This window comes from Marmota monax, unplaced genomic scaffold, assembly GCF_021218885.2.
Source record: "Marmota monax isolate L192 unplaced genomic scaffold, Marmota_monax_Labrador192_F-V1.1 WCK01_AAM20220418_F8-fsc00027, whole genome shotgun sequence".
Classification (NCBI taxonomy): Eukaryota; Metazoa; Chordata; class Mammalia; order Rodentia; family Sciuridae; genus Marmota; species Marmota monax.
Window position 1 is genome coordinate 1,325,696 of NW_026694617.1, and position 20,868 is coordinate 1,346,563.

A 20,868-nucleotide genomic window follows, 5' to 3' on the forward strand; every position below is an offset into this window, starting at 1 on the left:
AGCCTCAGCAACTTAGCAAGACCCTGTCTCAAAATGAAAAGAAAAAAGAGCTGTAGATCAGTGGTAGAGCACCAATAGGTTCAATCTCCAACACTGAAAAAAAAATCCCAATCATTTCAAAAATATTATCAGTAGATTTGGCAAAAGAATATTAGAAGTTAATGGTATTAATGGTAATAAGTTATTAAAATGTTTCTAGAAGAATCCCATTTTTCTACCTTTAAAACTCTAAAACGACTGCCAAAAGTAAACCTCCAATCTTTTATTATTCAATAATTATAACTGAAAAGAGAATCACAAGATCTTTCATACCACTACTCACAGAGCAAGAGTTCTTTCTTTCCATTTTGTCACTCAACCATGATGGCATTAGAGAGATTTAGCAAGTATGACTTCACATTGTTTTACCGAGGAGGAAGGTATAAAACTTTATGTCTGGTTTTCCAATAGCATATCTCAGAAAACCTCTCTCAAATGAAACTCAATTAAATTGTTAAAAGATACAAATTAGAAGCTAAGATAAAGACAAAAATAGCAAAAGAGTATATTGCTCAACATCCATTTTTATTTCCCAATGTGTAACAACATTCAATAATTGCCTGTCATGTTTATCTAGCACCATTAAAATCCTTAATGCTACTGATAAACTGCTAGATAAGCATTCCCCTGCCTTCTCTGCTAAGATTTTTTTTTTTTTTTTTTTTTTTGAGGGCAATTAACACCAAACAACCATGGGGGATGGAAAGACAGAGAAACATTTAAACGTTTTAAGGCTGAATAAACTGCTAGCATCTTATAGCAATTTATGGTTTCTGAGGAATGCTGGAATAAAATAAATGACTTCACAATGAGGATGTTAAAACTTTTAGCAGTTCAATGCTGAATTTGACACTTGGGAAAATTAGACTCCTGACTTCTGATCATAATTTTTGCATTCTATATCTGTTCTGACTGTTGTTTCAGGTTGAAACAAATACACAACACTGGCTAGTTTAAAATGTCAAATAGAGGAGTATTTTCTTTGAGATATATGAATTCACATTATTTACTTGAATTATGAATGTGTAGATAAGATACCTTTCAACTACCCTCACAATTAGTGAATTGTGCCGCTGATGATTAAAAAATTCATTTTGAAAGCACATGGACAATATTGGTTAGTTCTGATTTACAACTATGTAAATGAGTAAGTCTGGCACACTATCTGAAACATCTGGATTGATTTCAAAAGCAACTTCAGAAGTCTCTCTAACTTAAATGTGTATTATAAGCATATAACTGCAACCAAGAACAAGACAATTTAACTAGACTGTTATCTACAGTGGTCCTCGTGGGTATGAAAAATTTACAAAAAAAATCATTTTGTAAAACTTTTCAGTTGGACAGAATATTTTTAGCAATTACACATTAAGAATTGGTAATTTGGAGAAGATGGCCGCTGCGTACGGGGGTTGCTGAAGTGCTGAGCGTGGTGCTCAAAGCAGCGGCTTTAATAGAGATTTCGCACAGTCTGTTAAAGCTCCTTTCACCGTTAATCTGTAGTGGACCACTTTGCCAAGGAGCAGGAAGAACAAAGAAATCGAAATCGAAAAAGAGACGCTTGGCTGCTCAGAGCCGCGGGCGCTTTGCTCCCATCTGCTTCCTCTTTCGCTTCGCTCCGGGCGGAGAAGCTGAATGTGCAATCAGCAGTGGATTGTAAGTACCCGAGGCAAAGAAAGCTCAGTGCGCCCCGCCTTTTTTTTTTTTTTTTTTTTTTTTTTTTGAATATTTTTTATACAGGGAGAGTTTGTGGATTGGGATTGCTGGCGGGGCTGTGGTTTCTGTGCCGAAAATCCACTCCGCGGGAGCCGCCATTTGCTTTCTGCTTGCTGTCTTGATGGCTCCGTATAAACTGTCCGGCAGCCGCACCTAGAGGTTGCAGCTGGGCTGCGTGCCGAGCCCTGTCCTCCGAAGGCTGGACTGCAGCCTCGAGCGTCTCTGTGGCCTGTTCGCCGCTGCACCTTCGGGCAGAGCCTGCTCTGGGGTCGTTCTGCACCCCCCTGCCAGGGGACCCGTGCTCCGGAGGAGGGGGACGGAGAGCCGCGGCGGCAGCCGCTTGGGCCCCTGGGGCCTGGCACCGGGCTGAAGAACTGCGGAGGCCAGGGCGGCTCTGCTACGGGCGCAGACAAGCGCGGACGCTCGTCAGCGCGGCCCAGAGTTTCATTTCTAGAAATCTGGACTGGAAACAGAAGCAGCAGTTTGTATAATCCCAAGAACTTGCTTATACCAGGAAGCTGTAAGGGCAACATGAATATTACTGAGGAGATGTAACATGGTGGCAGGCGCAGAGAGATCAAGTCTCTGACATCTTCAACTGTGAGGGCATAGGGAGCCGTAAACTGTCTAAATGCTGTTTGCTCAGGATCACTAGGCAATGCTGAGCTGACGTGGATCTGGGGTGTACAGGCTGGGCCCCTCAGAACACACACACAGAGCCCGAATCGGAGGCAATTAAGCTCCGGTTCGCCTGCTTCATGTGACTCAGCACTAACGATCCCGCTGAAATAATTGGCCGGCCCTTAGGAACTTACAGAGGTAAAAGCCAACCGAGCCTTCATAGGCAGTGGCCACAGGACTGAAACGGGGATTGGGAGAGACAGTCAGGACCCACCCGTTGCATTGGTCATCCGGCAAAGGGAACAAACGGTCACCATTTGCATGGGATATCACCATGGCAGAGAAATGGCGTCATGGGCGGAGGAGATAACTGCAGTGAAACCAGCGCGACAGGTGTGTAATCCCCTAGCCATCTCTCTCCACACAGCGGGGGAAACCTTAAGGGCCACTCCCAGCTCTCCTGTGAACGCAATAACCAGACCGAGGGAACCAGGAGTGGCGCAGGACTCGCGGCGCGGAACTCCCGGCTACCGCTCCCACAAGTGCTGACAACTGAGGTCTCTTGCACCAGCTACCGGGGGCGTGGCTACAGGAGGGCAAGCAAATTCGCTGGGGGATCTCAGCCCCAAGCTCTACAAACTTAGGGTCTGAGGGAGGCAAACAGGGAGAGTGAGCCCAGGTGTTCATGAAAACAGGGCTCCCAGGAGCAGCAGACCTGGCGTGTAGACAGTATTGTGGTGAGCGCCACAGGTGAGCACGGCCTGGCTTGAGGAAACACAAGACAAGGCCCTAGACACTCAGGATTGGAGACCCGCCCAGTCTAGGAGAAAGAGCTGCTGCACAGTGAATGGTTCCCACCTATTGACAGGAGAAGCTTGGCCCAGTGGGCACAGCTCCACCTACTGGAAGAGAAGTTAATAGAACTCTAGGACTGCATTTATTATTATTATTATTATCATTTTTTTTCTTTTCTTTTTCTTTTTTTTTTTTCTTTCTTCTTTTTCTTTCATTTTCAATTTTTATTTGTTGTTGTTCTTTAATTTTTTTTCAATGTTTCTATTTTTTTTAATTTTTTTAATTTTATTATTATTTTTTTTTAATTTTAATTTTCATTTTTTATTATCACTATTATTTTTGTTAAAATTTTTTTTTCTGTCTTTTCTTTCTTTCTTTATTATCTAATCTTTGTTATTCTTTTTTCTTTTGTCTTTTCATTTCTTTTCAATTTTCTTATTCCCCCTTCCTTGAATTCTACCTGCCTACTCTCATTCTCTTTAGTGACTTCTTCATTTCCCTTCTAATATCTTTCCTCCCAAGCATCACAATATTTATAAGAGTAAACAGTAACTCATAAGTCAAACAGGACAAGAAGTAACATGAGCAGCATAAAAAAGCAAGGAAGAAAAGGAGTACAAACAATGAAGGACAGCCTAAATATTCAGGAGGACCTAGAGTCATCAGAAAAATGGTCATATAAAGAACTCAAGGAATACCTTAGACAGATGGAATGGAACCTTAAAGAGGATACAAGACAGCAAATCCAAACAGTGAAAGAACACATTGAAAATGAATTACATAAACAGATAAAAGAAGAAGTTAAGCATCTTTATCAGGAGATAGAGATTATAAAGAAAAAATAAAATGATAATTCTAGAAATGAAGGAAACGATAAACCAAATTAAAAACTCAATTGAGAGTATCACTAATAGAGTGGAGCAATTAGAAGCCAGAACATCAGATAATGAAGACAAAATATATCATCTTGAAAAGAGTCTAGCCAACTCAGAAAGGCTGGTAAAAAATCATGAGAAAAACATCCAAGAGATATGGGATAACATAAAAAAAAAACAAACTTACAAGTCATCAGGATAGAGGAACGTACAGAGATTCAAACCAAGGGAATGAGTATCCTGCTGAATGAAATAATTACAGAAAACTTTCCAGAAATAAAAAAGGAAACGGATATACAAAGTGTAGATGCATAGAGGACACCGAGCACACAAAATCACAGTAGACCAAAGATAAGACACATTGTTATGAAGATATCCAATATACAGAACAAAGAGAAAATATTAAAAGCTTCAAGAGAAAGGAGGCAGATTACATTCAGGGGTAAACCAATAGGGTTAACAACTGATTTTTCATCACAGATGCTGAAAGCTAGAAGATCCTGGAACAACGTATTTCAAACACTGGAAGACAATGGATGCCAAACAAGAATTCTGTATCCAGCAAAATTAAGCTTCAGGTACGACAACAAAATACAAATCTTTCATGATAAACAAAAGCTAAAAAAATTTGCAGCCAGCAAACCAGCATTGCAAAGTGTCTTGAGCAAAACACTACACGAGGAAGAAATGAAAAACAACAACCAAAACCATCAGTGGGAAGTGCCTCAGTAATGACAGAGTGCAGGGGAAAAGCTAATCATGGAGAAACAAACTAAATTAAAAAAAAGATAAATAATCAAACATGGCTGGCAGTACAAACCATATGTCAATAGTAACTCTAAACATTAATGGCTTAAACTCTCCAATAAAGCAACATAGGCTTGTAACTTGGATTAAAAAAACAAATCCAACAATATGTTGCCTCCAGGAGACACATCAGAATGGAAAAGACATACACAGGCTGAAGGTGAAAGGTTGGGAAAAAATATACCATGCACACGGTCCTCGTAAGCAAGCAGGGGTGGCCATCCTCATATCGAATAAAATCGACTTCAAGACTAATTTAATCAAAAGGGATAAGGAAGGACATTATATACTGTTAAAAGGAACCATTCACCAACAAGACATAAAAATTATCAATATTTATGCACCAAATAATGGTGCTGCGACGTTCATAAAACAAATTCTCCTCAAGTTCAATAATAAAATAGACCACAACACAATAATTATGGGTGACTTCAACACACCTCTCTCACCATTGGACAGATCCTCCAAACAAAAGTTGAATAAAGAAACTATAGAACTCAATATCACAATCAATAACCTAGACTTAACTGACATATATAGAATATATCAACCATCATCAAGTGGATATACTTTTTTCTCAGCAGCACATGGATCCTTCTCAAAAATAGACCAAATATTATGCCATAGGGCAACCCTCAGTAAATATACAGGGGTGGAGATAATACCATGCATTTTATCTGATCATAATGGAATGAAACTGGAAATCAATGATAAAAGACGGAAGGAAAAATCCTACATCACATGGAAAATGAACAATATGTTACTGAATGATCAATGGGTTACAGAAGACATAAAGGAAGAAATCAAAAAATTCTTAGAGATAAATGAAAATACAGACACAACATATCGGAATCTATGGGACACAATGAAAGCAGTTTTAAGAGGGAAATTCATCGCTTGGAGGTCATTCCTCAAAAAAAGGAAAAACCAACAAATAAATGAGCTCACACTTCATCTCAAAGCCCTAGAAAAGGAAGAGCAAAACAACAGCAAATGTAGCAGAAGGCAAGAAATAATTAAAATCAGAGCGGAAATCAATGAAATTGAAACAAAAGAAACTATTGAAAAAATTAACAAAACTAAAAGTTGGTTCTTTGAAAAAATAAATAAGATCGACAGACCCTTAGCCATGCTAACGAAGAGAAGAAGAGAGAGAACTCAAATCACTAACATACGGGATGAAAAAGGCAATATCACAACAGACACTACAGAAATACAGAAGACAATTAGAAATTATTTTGAAAACCTATATTCCAATAAAATAGAAGATAGTGAAGACATTGATAAATTCCTTAAGTCATATGATTTGCCCAGACTGAGTCAGGAGGATACTCACAACTTAAACAGACCAATAACAATAGATGAAATAGAAGAAGCAATCAAAAGACTTCCAACCAAGAAAAGCCCAGGACCGGATGGGTATACAGCGGAGTTTTACAAAACCTTTAAGGAAGAATTAATACCAATACTTTTCAAGTTATTTCAGGAAATAGAAAAAGAAGGAGCTCTGCCAAATTCATTCTATGAGGCCAACATCACCCTGATTCCGAAACCAGACAAAGACACCTCAAAGAAAGAAAACTACAGACCAATATCTCTGATGAACATAGATGCAAAAATCCTCAATAAAATTCTGGCGAACCGGATACAAAGGCACATCAAAAAAATTGTGCACCATGATCAAGTTGGATTCATCCCTGGGATGCAAGGATGGTTCAATACACGGAAATCAATAAATGTTATTCACCACATCAATAGACTTAAAAATAAGAACCATATGATCATCTCAATAGACGCAGAAAAAGCATTCGACAAAGTACAGCATCCCTTTATGTTCAAAACATTAGAAAAACTAGGGATAACAGGAACTTACCTCGACATTGTAAAAGCTATCTATGCTAAGCCTCAGGCTAGCATCATTCTCAATGGAGAAAAATTGAAGGCATTCCCCCTAAAATCTGGAACAAGACAGGGATGCCCTCTATCACCACTTCTATTCAATATAGTTCTCGAAACACTGGCCAGAGCAATTAGACAGACGAAAGAAATTAAAGGCATAAAAATAGGAAAGGAAGAACTTAAATTATCACTATTTGCAGATGACATGATTCTATACCTAGAAGACCCAAAAGGGTCTACAAAAAAACTACTAGAACTAATAAATGAATTCAGCAAAGTGGCAGGATATAAAATCAACACGCATAAATCAAAGGCATTTCTGTATATCAGCGACAAAACTTCTGAAACGGAAATGAGGAAAAACACTCCATTCACAATATCCTCAAAAAAAATAAAATACTTGGGAATCAACCTAACAAGAGAGGTGAAAGATTTATATAATGAAAACTACAAAACCCTAAAAAGAGAAGTAGAAGAAGATCTTAGAAGATGGAAAAATATACCCTGTTCATGGATAGGCAGAACTAACATCATCAAAATGGCGATATTACCAAAAGTTCTCTATAGGTTTAATGCAATGCCAATCAAAATCCCAACGGCATTTCTTGTAGAAATGGATAAAGCAATCATGAAATTCATATGGAAAAATAAAAGACCCAGAATAGCAAAAGCAATTCTAAGCAGGAAGTGTGAATCAGGCGGTATAGCGATACCAGACTTCAAACTATATTACAGAGCAATAGTAACAAAAACAGCATGGTACTGGTACCAAAACAGGAGGGTGGACCAATGGTACAGAATAGAGGACACAGAGACTAATCCACAAAGCTACAACTATCTTATATTTGATAAAGGAGCTAAAAGCATGCAATGGAGGGAGGATAGCATCTTCAACAAATGGTGCTGGGAAAACTGGAAATCCATATGCAACAAAATGAAACTGAATCCCCTCCTCTCGCCATGCACAAAAGTTAACTCAAAGTGGATCAAGGAGCTAGATATCAAATCAGAGACTCTGCGTCTGATAGAAGAAAAAGTTGGCTCCGATCTACATATTGTAGGGTCGGGCTCCAAATTCCTTAATAGGACACCCATAGCACAAAAGTTGATAACAAAAATCAACAAATGGGACTTACTTAAACTGAAAAGTTTTCTCTCAGCAAGAGAAACAATAAAAGAGGTAAATAGGGAGCCTACATCATGGGAACAAATTTTTACTCCTCACACTTCAGATAGAGCCCTAATATCCAGAGTATACAAAGAACTCAAAAAATTAAACAATAAGAAAACAAATAACCCAATCAACAAATGGGCCAAAGACCTGAACAGACACTTCTCAGAGGAGGACATACAATCAATCAACAAGTACATGAAAAAATGCTCACCATCTCTAGCAGTCAGAGAAATGCAAATCAAAACCACCCTAAGATACCATCTCACTCCAGTAAGATTGGCAGCCATTATGAAGTCAAACAACAACAAGTGCTGGAGAGGATGTGGGGAAAAGGGTACTCTTGTACATTGCTGGTGGGACTGCAAACTGGTGCGGCCAATCTGGAAAACAGTATGGAGACTCCTGGGAAAGCTGGGAATGGAACCACCATTTGACCCAGCTATTGCCCTTCTTGGACTTTTCCCTGAAGACCTTAAAAGAGCGTACTACAGGGATACTGCTACATCGATGTTCATAGCAGCACAATTCACAATTGCTAGACTGTGGAACCAACCCAGATGCCCTTCAATAGATGAATGGATAAAAAAAATGTGGCATTTATACACCATGGAGTATTACGCAGCACTAAAAAATGACAAAATCATAGAATTTGCAGGGAAATGGATGGCACTAGAGCAGATTATGCTTAGTGAAGCTAGCCAATCCCTAAAAAACAAATACCAAATGTCTTCTTTGATATAAGGAGAGCAACTAAGAACAGAGCAGGGAGGAAGAGCAGGAAGAAAAGATTAACATTAAACAGATACATGAGGTGGGATGGAAAGGGAGAGAAAAGGGAAATTGCATGGTAATGGAGGGAGACCCTCATTGTTATACAAAATTACATATAAGAGGTTGTGAGGGGAATGGGAAAATAAACAAGGAGAGATATGAATTACAGTGGATGGGGTAGAGAGAGAAGATGGGAGGGGAGGGAGGGGGGATGGTAGAGGATAGGAAAGGTAGCAGAATACAACAGTTACTAATAGGGCATTATGTAAAAATGTGGATGTGTAACCGATGTGATTCTGCAATCTGTATTTGGGGTAAAATTGGGAGTTCATAACCAACTTGAATCTAATGTATGAAATATGATATGTGAAGAGCTTTATAATGTTTTGAACAACCAATAAAAAAAAATTTAAAAAAAAAAAAAAAAAAAAAAAAAAAAAAGAATTGGTAATTTGATACTCTGGGGTAATCCAACAACTATGTATATATCCAAACTTCAATATTTCAATGTTTTCCCCAACTCATATATTCAATGAAAAGTTATGAATCAATATTGGATAGTGATATCACAGTAAAATGCTCAGGTAAATTTACATAATTATAATGAAATGTTACTTTAAATATAATTTTATTTATGATTATTTGTTTTTATACATATGGAAACATCTTTTCATATCTGCAAAGTACTTGTACATTTTCTCAGAAAATTTCAACATCAGTATGAATGCTTGTAGGATTTTGTTACTATTGTCATTTCAATACTGTGAGCCTACCCAATGACCAGGCACATTCCTATTCATTTATATATATATTATGTGTGTGTGTGTGTGTGTGTGTGTGTGAGAGAGAGAGAGAGAGAGAGAGAGAGAGAGAGAGAGAGAGAGATCATTATATCAAGGTCATTTTTGGTAGGAAAACCTAGAACATTTTGTTGTAGGAATAATTTGGCTGACCTTTGTTCCTGAAGGTAGCCTCCGAGCCTTGATATTTGCTGAGAGGACTATCTTGTTATTAATGGTGTGGCATACCATATGCAAGTTTATGCTAAAGAGAAATCTTAGGAAGGAGGCCAGTCACACCAGAAATACCAATCATGTGATTCAGGGATTAGAGCACTGAGTCCCATGATGTCTGACCTCTGTAGTGACGGTGAGAGTGAGTTCTACTACATGGACAATGATTCAATTATGCTGAAATGAAACCTCAGTAAAAAATATAGTTACAAAAGCTCACATGAGCTTTCTGTTTGTTAATACACATCAGTGTGCTGGCAGGGAGATGCCTGACTTCACCCGAAGAAAACAGGGAAGCTTCATATTTCAGATCAGCCAGTTTGTAAGAGATTAGGTAAATTCAGGAATCCCTGAACTTGCAGGGATCTGAGTAAGAGCAGTCCTAATTACAGAACCCTTAACCTATGGAACTTGCCCTTATTATAGGTAGTTAGGGTCAGAACTGCACTGAACTTTCAGGTATATAAAGTAGGTTAAGTAGGTTTATTTATTATATATATATATATATATATATATATATATATATATATATATATATATATATATAACACAACTTATATCTATAGTTTGCTTATTCAACCAAAAAACACACCTTGGGAATTATGAATGTGTAGATAAGGTACCTTTCAACTATCTTATGGATTAAGGCATTTGATTACTTTCCCACCCACCCCCCAATTTAATTAATCAATACAGAATTAAAAATCAGAAACAGTATAAAAAATCCATTCTAGCACTTTAGCAACAGGGTTTTATTAATCATGGTGGTGGTGGGGAAACACACACACACACACACACGCACACATATATATGTGTGCGTGCGTGTGTGTGTGTGTGTGTGTGTGTGTGTGTGTACTGGGGATTGAACCCATCCAGGGCACTTAACCACATCTGCAGCCCTTTTTAAATATTTTTTATTTAGGGACAGAGTCTTAGGCTGTGTTTCTTAGGTCCTTGCTAAGTTGATGAGGCTGGCTTTGAACTTGTGATCCTCCTGCCTCAGCCTCCCAAACTGCTAGAAACATATTTGATGGGGATTTCAGATTATAAGAGAAAGTAATGGGAAACAAGTTAACTTTGAAGACTATTAAGGTTATTTATTTTTAATATGATACAATGCACGGCACCTTTCTTTTTATCAATGAAAATCTAATATTGTCATAAAACTATTTCCAAAAATGATGTTTAAACATTAGTTTGTTGGATTCTAATTGGAGTTAAACATAATTTTAATTAAAAAAAAGTGTTCTGTGGCAAGTTAGACAACTGCTATGTTCAACTGAGTCAAACAGTTTTCTTTACCTGGCCTTTTAAAATTTTTTTTCCCCTGATATGAACTGTGAATGTCTAGAATGACTCAGATGCTGCATTTCCATAATTATTTTATTTTTTTTCCAGAGCATCTTGCTGGACCAGTGAGAAATAGATCATCCAGATAGGTTATAATTGGAATGACTTAAAATTGGGCTCATGTTTTAAACCATACAGAATTCTAAGATTTTAAAATAAAAAAGTGGTTACTTTTTATGTCCATTTCTAGATATAGAAGAAAATGAAAAATTAACCAAAATTTTAAAAAACCCAAAACAAAAACCTCAAAATCTTAAGAGACTTTATTTTTTTTTCATACTTAATAGCAAGAAATGAACTTTAACAAAGGGAAGGGAAAGTTATAATGTAGATAAATTTCTTGAATTTAAAGAAAATGTTTATTTAAAAGACCAAAGGGGGTCAATTTTGTTTTATATGCAGAGTACCTAAAATTTCCTATAAGGAATATATGGGCTTTCAAAGCAACTCTTCAGAAATGTGATATACATGGTTGGCAAGTACAAGTGAGAATTTTTCTTTAAAAAATTTAAAATGCTGGCATTGGAGAAGATAATGCTAAGTGAAGTTAGCCAATCCCCAAAAAACAAATGGTGAAATGTTTTCTCTGATGTACGGAGGCTGACTCATAGTGGGATAGGAATGGGGAGCATGGGAGGAATAGATAAATTATAGATAGGGCAGAGGGGTGAGAGGAGAAGGGAGGGGGCAGGGGATTAGCAAGGATGGTGAAATGTGATAGACATCATTATTCAAAGTGCACGTATGAAGACAGGAATTGGTGTCAACATACTTTATATACAACCAGAGATGAAAAATTGTGCTGTATATGTGTAAGAAGAATCGTAATGCATTCCGCTGTCATTTAAAAAAAATTAAAATGTGCACAAATTTGTTGGAACCATTTTAGGTTTACCTTATGAGCCCACTGATACAACTTATGCTTAACATACAATGTCTTCTTCATGCATTTATGCAAAACATATTTCTTATGCTTAAGACTTGGTTTACTACTTGACCATTTTGATGACACTCTGAAATAGGATAAGAGATTTTAGGAATGAGAAGAATTAACTAATGTGATATAGAGCTTCTCTAGAAGTCTTGGATGTGCAGAGTTTTACTAATAAATTGTGAATCTATGTCTGGATTCATACAGGCCATTCTGTATCTTCGTGAACCACAAAACATTGTAGCACAATATAAATATTGAACAATTCTGTGTTTATATATATATATATATATATATATACATATATATATATATATACATATATATATATATATATATATACATATATATATATATATATATACATATATATATATATATATATATATATATATATATATATATATATATATATATATATATATATATATAAAAAAAACAACTACCACAGACATAAGCAAGATTATCCTTCATAGTTATTTCACTGAAATCAGCTTTATGCCATCACATTTGAAGGAACAGGAGCTTAGAGACAGTAGAAAGGACAGAAAGTAAAATATTACACAGAGATTGCTGATGACAACAAAATACAAAATTTTTATGTTTTAATTGTTTGTAATCGCAAATAATAATTTTTTTTTTCTTGGCAGTTAAATATAAAGCAGTGGAACCCTTTCATCCTAAAAAAACTGAAAAGGAAGTCAAATAAGTACATGGGATATATTGGAGACTATTTTTGTCAGTGAAGCCTGAGGGGCTTTGTGGACCTAGTTTGAAAACCACATTATTAAGTAGATAGATGAGTTGAGGTGTCAGGGACAGAGCATAAAGAACTAAATGATAATGGCAGACGCTTTTCTGTCACACCTGACATGAATGGTAGCTGCAGGAAATTTTCCTAGTCTCTCCCTCATCAGCTCCAGTGTGCTCCCTCAGGGAGCCCATGTGAGAAAAGAGTGCTGGAACCCACAACTGATTTAAATTAGACCCTAGGCAACTACTTTCTCTATGTACCTAAGTGTCCTTAGACATCTTTCCTTCTTTACCTGGCTCTTTGAATGCCTAGTTACCCCAGGAAAAGTCAGTCCCTCACCTCTGCCTCTCTTTTACATTTGAAAGGGAAAAAAATCCTGGTTGTGAATGATAACTGCCAAGGCACTACTAGCTGTGTATCCATGCTATCGAACAAGGAGCTGAAAGTTTGAAATGGATTAGACATTAAATAAATTCTACCAACTGAAAAAGTTTTGAGAGAAATTAGGACTCCCTTTCAAAATTGTTTATAAGACTCTATTGCCTTTTCTCTCTGATTTAATTAAGCATTTTTCCTCAAATAGCCACCATGATAAAGAACAATTTCTTGTTCCAGTTTATTTCTATTAACCTGTAAGATTAAGCCTTTATAATCTCTGCTAGAATCCATTACAAACAGTAACGTGTTCAGTTGTATTACAGTTGAATGGTCAAGTGGTTATCGTTAGAATCTACTCTACCCATGCTCATAAGTATTTTTACCAGACATATCTTGAATTTAATACATGACTTAAAACCACAAAGCCTTCAACTAAAATCGATTTGTAAATTGGGCATTATATTAATATTTTTAATCATTCAAAATGTATTTCTTTTCTAAATTTTTGATGATGGATCTTTTCTGTTCCCACCAATTCTAATAGAAATAAGTCCACACCTGCATGTGTTCTAGAGTCCCTGACTGAGAAGACAGTACCTGCTATTCACAGTTCCTAGCAGTAGTTTTTGAGGGTCACCGAAACATAATATCTACATAATTTGTGTCAGTACTGTGAGAGGCTTGTAAAATAAGGATGAAGATAGCTTATGCTATTAGAAAATAATGTTAAATCTGTATCTTTATGAAAATTTTTATTAAAAGCTTTGTACTTTATTTCTAAAATTTATAGGGCCTTCTTTTTCTTCTAATTATTAGTGTTATGGTACAAATTATGAAGCAAATCCTATGCAAGTAATTTTGGATGCTAGTGAGGCTTTCTGCAAAATATCAGACTTAAATGGGCATAGGTTGAGCCCCACATATGCTTGTAAAAACAATTGCTAAAGTCATTCATTAATGTTGAGGAGGTCTCTGCATTGTCATTTGTCAGGATAGCAGGTAAAGGGAGAAAACATGGAAGACAATACAAATCACTATTAAAATTAATGTTACAGAGAAATTAATCTTACACTAATGAGACATCAGACAAACTATTGTGAACTCTTAACTTGTGACTACCTTTTAGAGACCAAATGTAAATAATTAAAGGGTATGATGACCTACAAAAAGTATTAGACTTATCTGGATACCAGCATGATATCCACATGGCAATAGAACATTCTGTCATCTTAGAGGCACTGGAACATGATTATTGAAATTTCAAAGAAAAATATGCCCAACACTTTAATAGAATTTGTATTCTGTTTACAAATACAGTGGTAAAGTCTAGAACTCTTTCATATTTCTCTAACAGAAAGGAAGAAGATACTTTTTCTCCTTTGATATTTTAACAGGTATGTTGTGATATTTTGACAGATATATTGACTTATGTTGTTTTCATAATTTTAAGATTTTTTTTCTCTTTATATATGAAAAGTACCATAGTAAAATACTTAAAAATATTGAGCTGTAAAATATAGAATCGTTGTATTGATTAAAGTTCAGTTAATGTAGAATTTCTTTGACAAAATATGAATGTTTTCTAAGGGACAAATCTGATTGAGCTTTGATGTTTTCATAGTGTTTGCAACCAATTTTACAATAAGTACTCAATATATTATATGGGCTTAATAAAACAGGAGGAAGAAAAATGTGGAGATTGGAATGTTTTATACTTTTGCTACTATTTGTTATGATAAAGGAGATAATCTCCAAATTTTCCCTAAAACTATTCCTCCTGGATTGAAGTTCAGCACTTCCTTTCAGGGTAATCTTTAAATTGCCAATATTCTTTCTACCAAAGTTTCTATGGATTTATTCTGTTTTCAAAATTATACCTAAATAGCCTTCACCGTATGAAGATTAATCTTCATAAATATCAAAAGTTTCCATGACTCATAATCAAGTGAACTGTTACATGAAAGTGTTTGTTGTTTGGCCCAAGAAGGCACCATCCTCAGGAGGGGCAATAAATCCACATGTTGTCTCTATCAGGTGCAAACCCCTGGTTCCTACTGAGCTACAGTACCTGTGAGTGACTGTTTGATCCAGTGCACTCAAACTTTTTAATGTGCAGGAGAACCCCCTATGGATCTTGATGAAATTCAGATTCTGACTCAGTAGGTCTGAGATTGGGCTGTGTTGCTGAATTTCCATCAGTTTCTCAATGATCTTTATATTGCTGGTCCACAGAGCACATTTTAGTAGCAAGGATTTGATCCCTGTGATATTGATAGCCTATACTGGCAGCCTGTTTCTGTACATGAAGTTTTATTGGGACACAGCCCAGCTCATTTGCTCACATATTATTGTCCACGGCAGCTTTCATGCTACAAATGCAGAACTGAGTAGTTGCGACAAAGACCTTCTGGTCCACAAAGACAAACGTGTCTGTTATCTGGCCCTTGAGGAAAACATTTGGTGACAGTAATTTAATCTAATAGCCAATTATTGAGATTCCTCATGTTCTCCCTCTGTTAGTAAATATTTGATAGGTATCAACAGCAATATTTTACTTTTAGGCAATAGGAGAGTTATGCATATTAAACAATGTGGAGTCAGGAAGAAAACTCACGAGATAAACCTTTGTGCTTGCTTGATGCTGACTAACGATTTAACATCACATGTCTAATTGAGTTCAGTCTTAGAATATTTACTGATTATGCAGTATGGCTTAAACTGACGATGTGAAATACCAAAGGAGAAAAAATCTGAGGGTAAGTTTAAAGAGAATTGTCTAGAAGGAATTATATGGCTCACAGTGCTCAAAACTGGAGCATCAACTATTTTTATCTAATTCATCTTTAAAGTGTCCCTTTCACATAAATCAAATAGAGTTATTCCATATTTTAACAGAGAGAGTGTGTGGAATTACATAAATATCCCAAACACACAATTCAATCCCTTTAAATTGGTAATTTTCCAGTTTGGGAAAATCCAAGTTGTCATAGTGGTTATCAACATGAACCAACGGGTTAATCTATTATCCAAACCTACTGTTGTATGAATCAGGCAACTCTGAACAGAAAACTTTACATGGGGATCAAAGAGATTTTCTAAAATGGGTATTATTGACCTCATTAAGTGGAATAGGTGTGCTACTAATATTTCTTCTCCCACTTAGTATGTAGAGAAAAACCTGAATATTTGATCAGTATCACACAGAAAGTTTCTGGCACATGTAGTACTTATTTTTGGTAAAAGATTTAGTGATCTCAATGATCTGTTTATTGCCCAGAAATATGATATGGAGTGATGGAAAAGAAGTGCATCATAACCTGACTGTGGATAAAATGCAGCCCCACTAGGGCTCAACTCTTTGTAGGGAAAAATAAATTCTCTCTAGCATTTCATCCATTCATAATTCTACAAATATTTACTGGTATTTATTATTCTAGGTGCTTAGGATACGTTGGTAAATAAAATAGTCTAATATATCCTCATAGGTTTACACTGACATGGGAAATAAAAACATAAATTGTAGAGGTCTGGGGAAATAGCTCAGTTGGTAGAGTGCTTGCCTAGCATGCACAAAGCCCTGGGTTCAATCCTCAGCACCACCACCACCAAAAAAAAAAAAAAAAAAAAAAACGTAATAAGTAAGTTATATGTTAAGGTATACTTATTAGTAGTATTATTACTAATAAGTAAGTTATATAGTATAAAGTGATGTATGCTATAGAAATGTAAAACATGGAGCAGGATAAGGGATTTTGGAATGCTGAGTTGGATTAAGCGTAAAATTCTATCACTTATGCATAAATGGAAATGTTGTCTATGTGTACCTTGCATAAGCTAGGTTATCTCTGAGATTCTTTAAGATATCAAGGTTAAATAATGTGATTTTTAGAGGTTCAGATATTCTATTATTCTGTGAAAATTTTTTGAATTAATTAATTTAATTAAGTGTATATGACAGCAGACTGCTTTTTGATTCATTGTATACAACTGCAGCACAACTTCACATTTCTATGGTTGTACATGATGTAGTATCACACTATGTGCAGTTATACATGTACCTAGGGTAATGATGTCCTTCTCATTTCACCATCTTTCCTGCTCCCATGTACCCTCCTTTTCCCTCCCTCTACTTTGCCCATTCAAAGTTTGTTCTGTGAAATTTTTAAGGTAATTAACTTAAGAAATTAGGCACTCAGTAAAGCATAAACTTCTAGAAAATGAATCAATTTAGATCTTCAGTGTCCTGGGTTCATTTCCAAGTACTGGCAGAAGAGAGAACAAATAAATAAGAAAGAAAAGGAAAGAATAAAGAAAAGAAACAAAAAAGAAAAGGAAAGAGCACTAGTGGTGAGTAGAAAATGTGTAATTAATTTGGTTTATGAGTGATTAAAAATCTGTTGCTAGAGTGACACCTTTCAAGATTTCATACCAAAATGCTATATATATTATTTGTATTATGTTTTTAGGAGAGATAATGCTCCAAAATGCATTACAACATACATAAATATTTATCAGATGTGTGCATATTGACATTTTTGCTGCAAGTATATTTAATACCACATATCAGGATGGATGAAGGTTTTCATGGCTTCTAAGGTATACCTTAAGATCTGACTTTTAGGAATGTAGTTAAATCACTTTTCAGCACAGAGTCTATTATTATGAGAAAGTCCAAGCTATTAAAATAAAATCGTGCCCCAAGTTGAAGATGTAAAAAAAAAATGACCACATGGGAAACAGTCTAAAATAATATATAATTAAATTGGTGACAGTCAAACTGTTTTATCTGTGTAATTACTGATAACATGATCCACAGATGAACAACAATGATTAAACAGAAATGCCCCAAGGCCACTGTTTCATAGGGGATTAGTGTAACGTACTGAGCACACAGGGGGATCAACTTTATGTTTAAATGGAGAGGAGGAAGAGACATCTTCTTCAAGGCCACTTGAAAGCCCACTTCCACCTCATCTTGAAAGCTGATTTGGCAGGGAGAAGGCAGTTGTCATGGAGATTGCAAGCATGACTTGGATAGAGTGGCAAAATTATAACATTTTACAAATACCATCAGAATTGAGAAAACATGATTAAGGAAAGTAGTAATTGCCAAAGAAATTAGTCAATAGAGATTCAATGCTGCAGACTTGACTCTGAGTAAATATCTAGTAAACACTAAAATATCCCACTGGATATCTCATCATAGATCAGGTTCAGCAGGATAGAAATGATGTAGGACAAATGGAAGAACTACATTGGAACTGTTCACTTAGTTAAAGATCTAATATCTTTTCCCAAGTCCCATGATGTTCAATGTTATCATGAACACATCTTTTTCTATCTATACCTATCCTTGGAATACAGTACTTCATTCCCAGTGCTTTGAATTGACAGTGGAAGAAGTCTTCTGTCTTTGGCCAATTTCAATTAATTTTGTATTTTTTTTCTTTAATAAGTATTCCAATTTTTTTTTGTTAGAGTCACAGAATATTTTAAAAGTTTTTTTTTCCCTAAAAATAAGATTGTTAAGTGACTTACTTAAGCTCTCTTGCATCTAATTAGCAGATCAGGGTAAAAGTGAGAATATATTAAAGTCATTCTGGAAGTTCACAGGTGATTCTATAAACAAATTATTATCTCAGTGGCTAACTATGCATAACAAGTTAAATGTGAGTGAACACTTATATGCAGCATTCCAAAAGAAACACATTTTTAAAGTGATCTTGAATTTCACATTTTAATAAGTAATTATGATTTTCTACTTTATAATCTCAAAATAGGAAGGAAATTTATATTTTTCTTGGTATTTAAGACATAGTATCTTTTTTTGAGGTAGAAAATAAAATATTCATTTACTCTTAGAGACATTTCTCAAAGTATGTCTATAATAAATATTTTTCTTTTGTAGTTACTGTTCTAAGTGAATGGAATAATCTCCAATTTCTAATGCACATATGTTAACATGAAAAATACTATATCTAGATTCTCAATACCATGGAATATTTGAGGTTCACATCTCTAGACTTTGATGAAACAGGAACTCTATGATTTTTTTTAAGGAAAACGTTTTTAGAAAACATTGTAAAGAAAGGTTTGAGATTCCAATAAATGTGTCACTGTGGTATCTTGATAGTTTGTAAATGTGAGATGGTTCCATTAGTTTGTCCCAATAGCAGAAGTTATTTTGGCAAGGCTGGAGGGTAGTGTACCTAGCTCCTAGCCATTTAACTCATTCTTTTTTGGTCATCTCTATCAAAAAGCTTGGAGTTCATTAACTAGTGCTTGAGAATACAATTACAACACATCTGTGATTCAAAACAGATGTATTAAAATAAAAGAATAGTGGACAAATATCGTTTAATGCTGCCCATGTTAAGGAAAAAAACTCAAGGAGTTCAGTATATATTTTGATCAAGGATGGCCACGATTCAAACTTTTTGCAACTCAATTATCAGTGCATTTTCGTTTTCTATTTTGCTTTAGAAAATAAGAGCATCCAGTTTTCTAGGACTATGTACATTTTCCTGTGTTCTGTTGTTGTGGTTTTATTTTTTGCTAATCTCAGCTTGATGGACAATAAACAGATGTTTGAGTTTTCACCAATTACTATTTTCCACCTCTCCTCTCTGCTACTTAATGATACTTAGGGCACATTACAAAGCTTGCCAGTTTGGTTGTTAAAAGTCTGTCTCATGTAAAACTTTAATCTCAGTTTGAATTCAAACATTATTTCCTCTTTAAATCCTTTCTGTACACAGACCATTGGGGACTGTTGGGTCTACTGAGTGAAAAGGCTCTTGAAAAGCTCCAAGAGGTTTCTGGAACCATTTGTGCCTATTCTTTTAAGGATATGGGCCCCATCAGACTTCTTGGCTTTGGACAATTAGACGATACCACCAAGTGTCCTGTTAGATATAAGTGAAACATCATGTGGTGCTCCACTGTGTTCAGTTTAGAACACACTCCCGAAAAGCTTTAGTACCATACATACGCATTTTACTTCTACTCCCAAAGACAGCAAATATGAAAACTGAAGAAAAATTGCATTACCATGGCTGTTACATCTGGATGTTTCCACTAGCCTTCCATTTTGATCATAGCATGCCATTGCTTGGTAACGATATCCTTGTCCACATTCCTTGATGTCTCCTTGTATTTTCATTCCCAGTAACACTTCCACTTTCCCTTCTGGTAAAATACAGTCTGACCAGTTCCCTACAGGCTGTGCATTGTATTTGTCACAAGGACAATACTGAGTCTCGATCAGGGGGTACAAATGGGAATTTTTACATTTTTCTTTCTTTTTACTTTTTCCTGTGGAAGAGAAACATTTGACAATTTAAGTTGGAAAATAGCATTATTAATTTAAAACATCCCTAAATTTTCTACTTTTCTAAACTTCCTTTCTCTGATTTAACAATACCCATTACTAGCCTATAAATAAACACTATTTTCTCACTCCAAAGTGCTTCTTATGCAGATTTTTGCTGGTGTTGTGTGCTTTGCATAGTAAAAAATTTTCTTATATTCTCATTTAAAAATGGCCCATTTTGTATAAGGGACTACTTACTGTGTTGAATTTTAAACTCTTCAAAATGAATAAAATCCTCTAAAATGAAAAAATTATTTCCACTGATGGGAGAATTTGAGGTGATTGCATAAACCTCACATACGCAGAAATATGAGCCGGAGACAGTCACTTCCTTGGTAACTGCAAATAGTGTAGTTACATAGGATTAAAATTC

At 35.6% G+C, this 20,868-nt stretch overlaps 1 protein-coding gene across 1 annotated transcript in view; it reads right to left on the reverse strand.

The window, feature by feature from the left end:
• The window catches only part of Thsd7a (thrombospondin type 1 domain containing 7A), a 403,918-nt gene that overhangs the window by 45,714 nt on the left and 337,336 nt on the right, over window positions 1-20,868 (reverse strand). Inside the window, exon 13 of the mRNA XM_046422471.2 lies at window positions 20,174-20,437. Within this exon, the coding sequence (XP_046278427.1) occupies window positions 20,174-20,437 (264 nt within the window). The remainder of the gene's footprint in view (window positions 1-20,173; window positions 20,438-20,868) is intronic.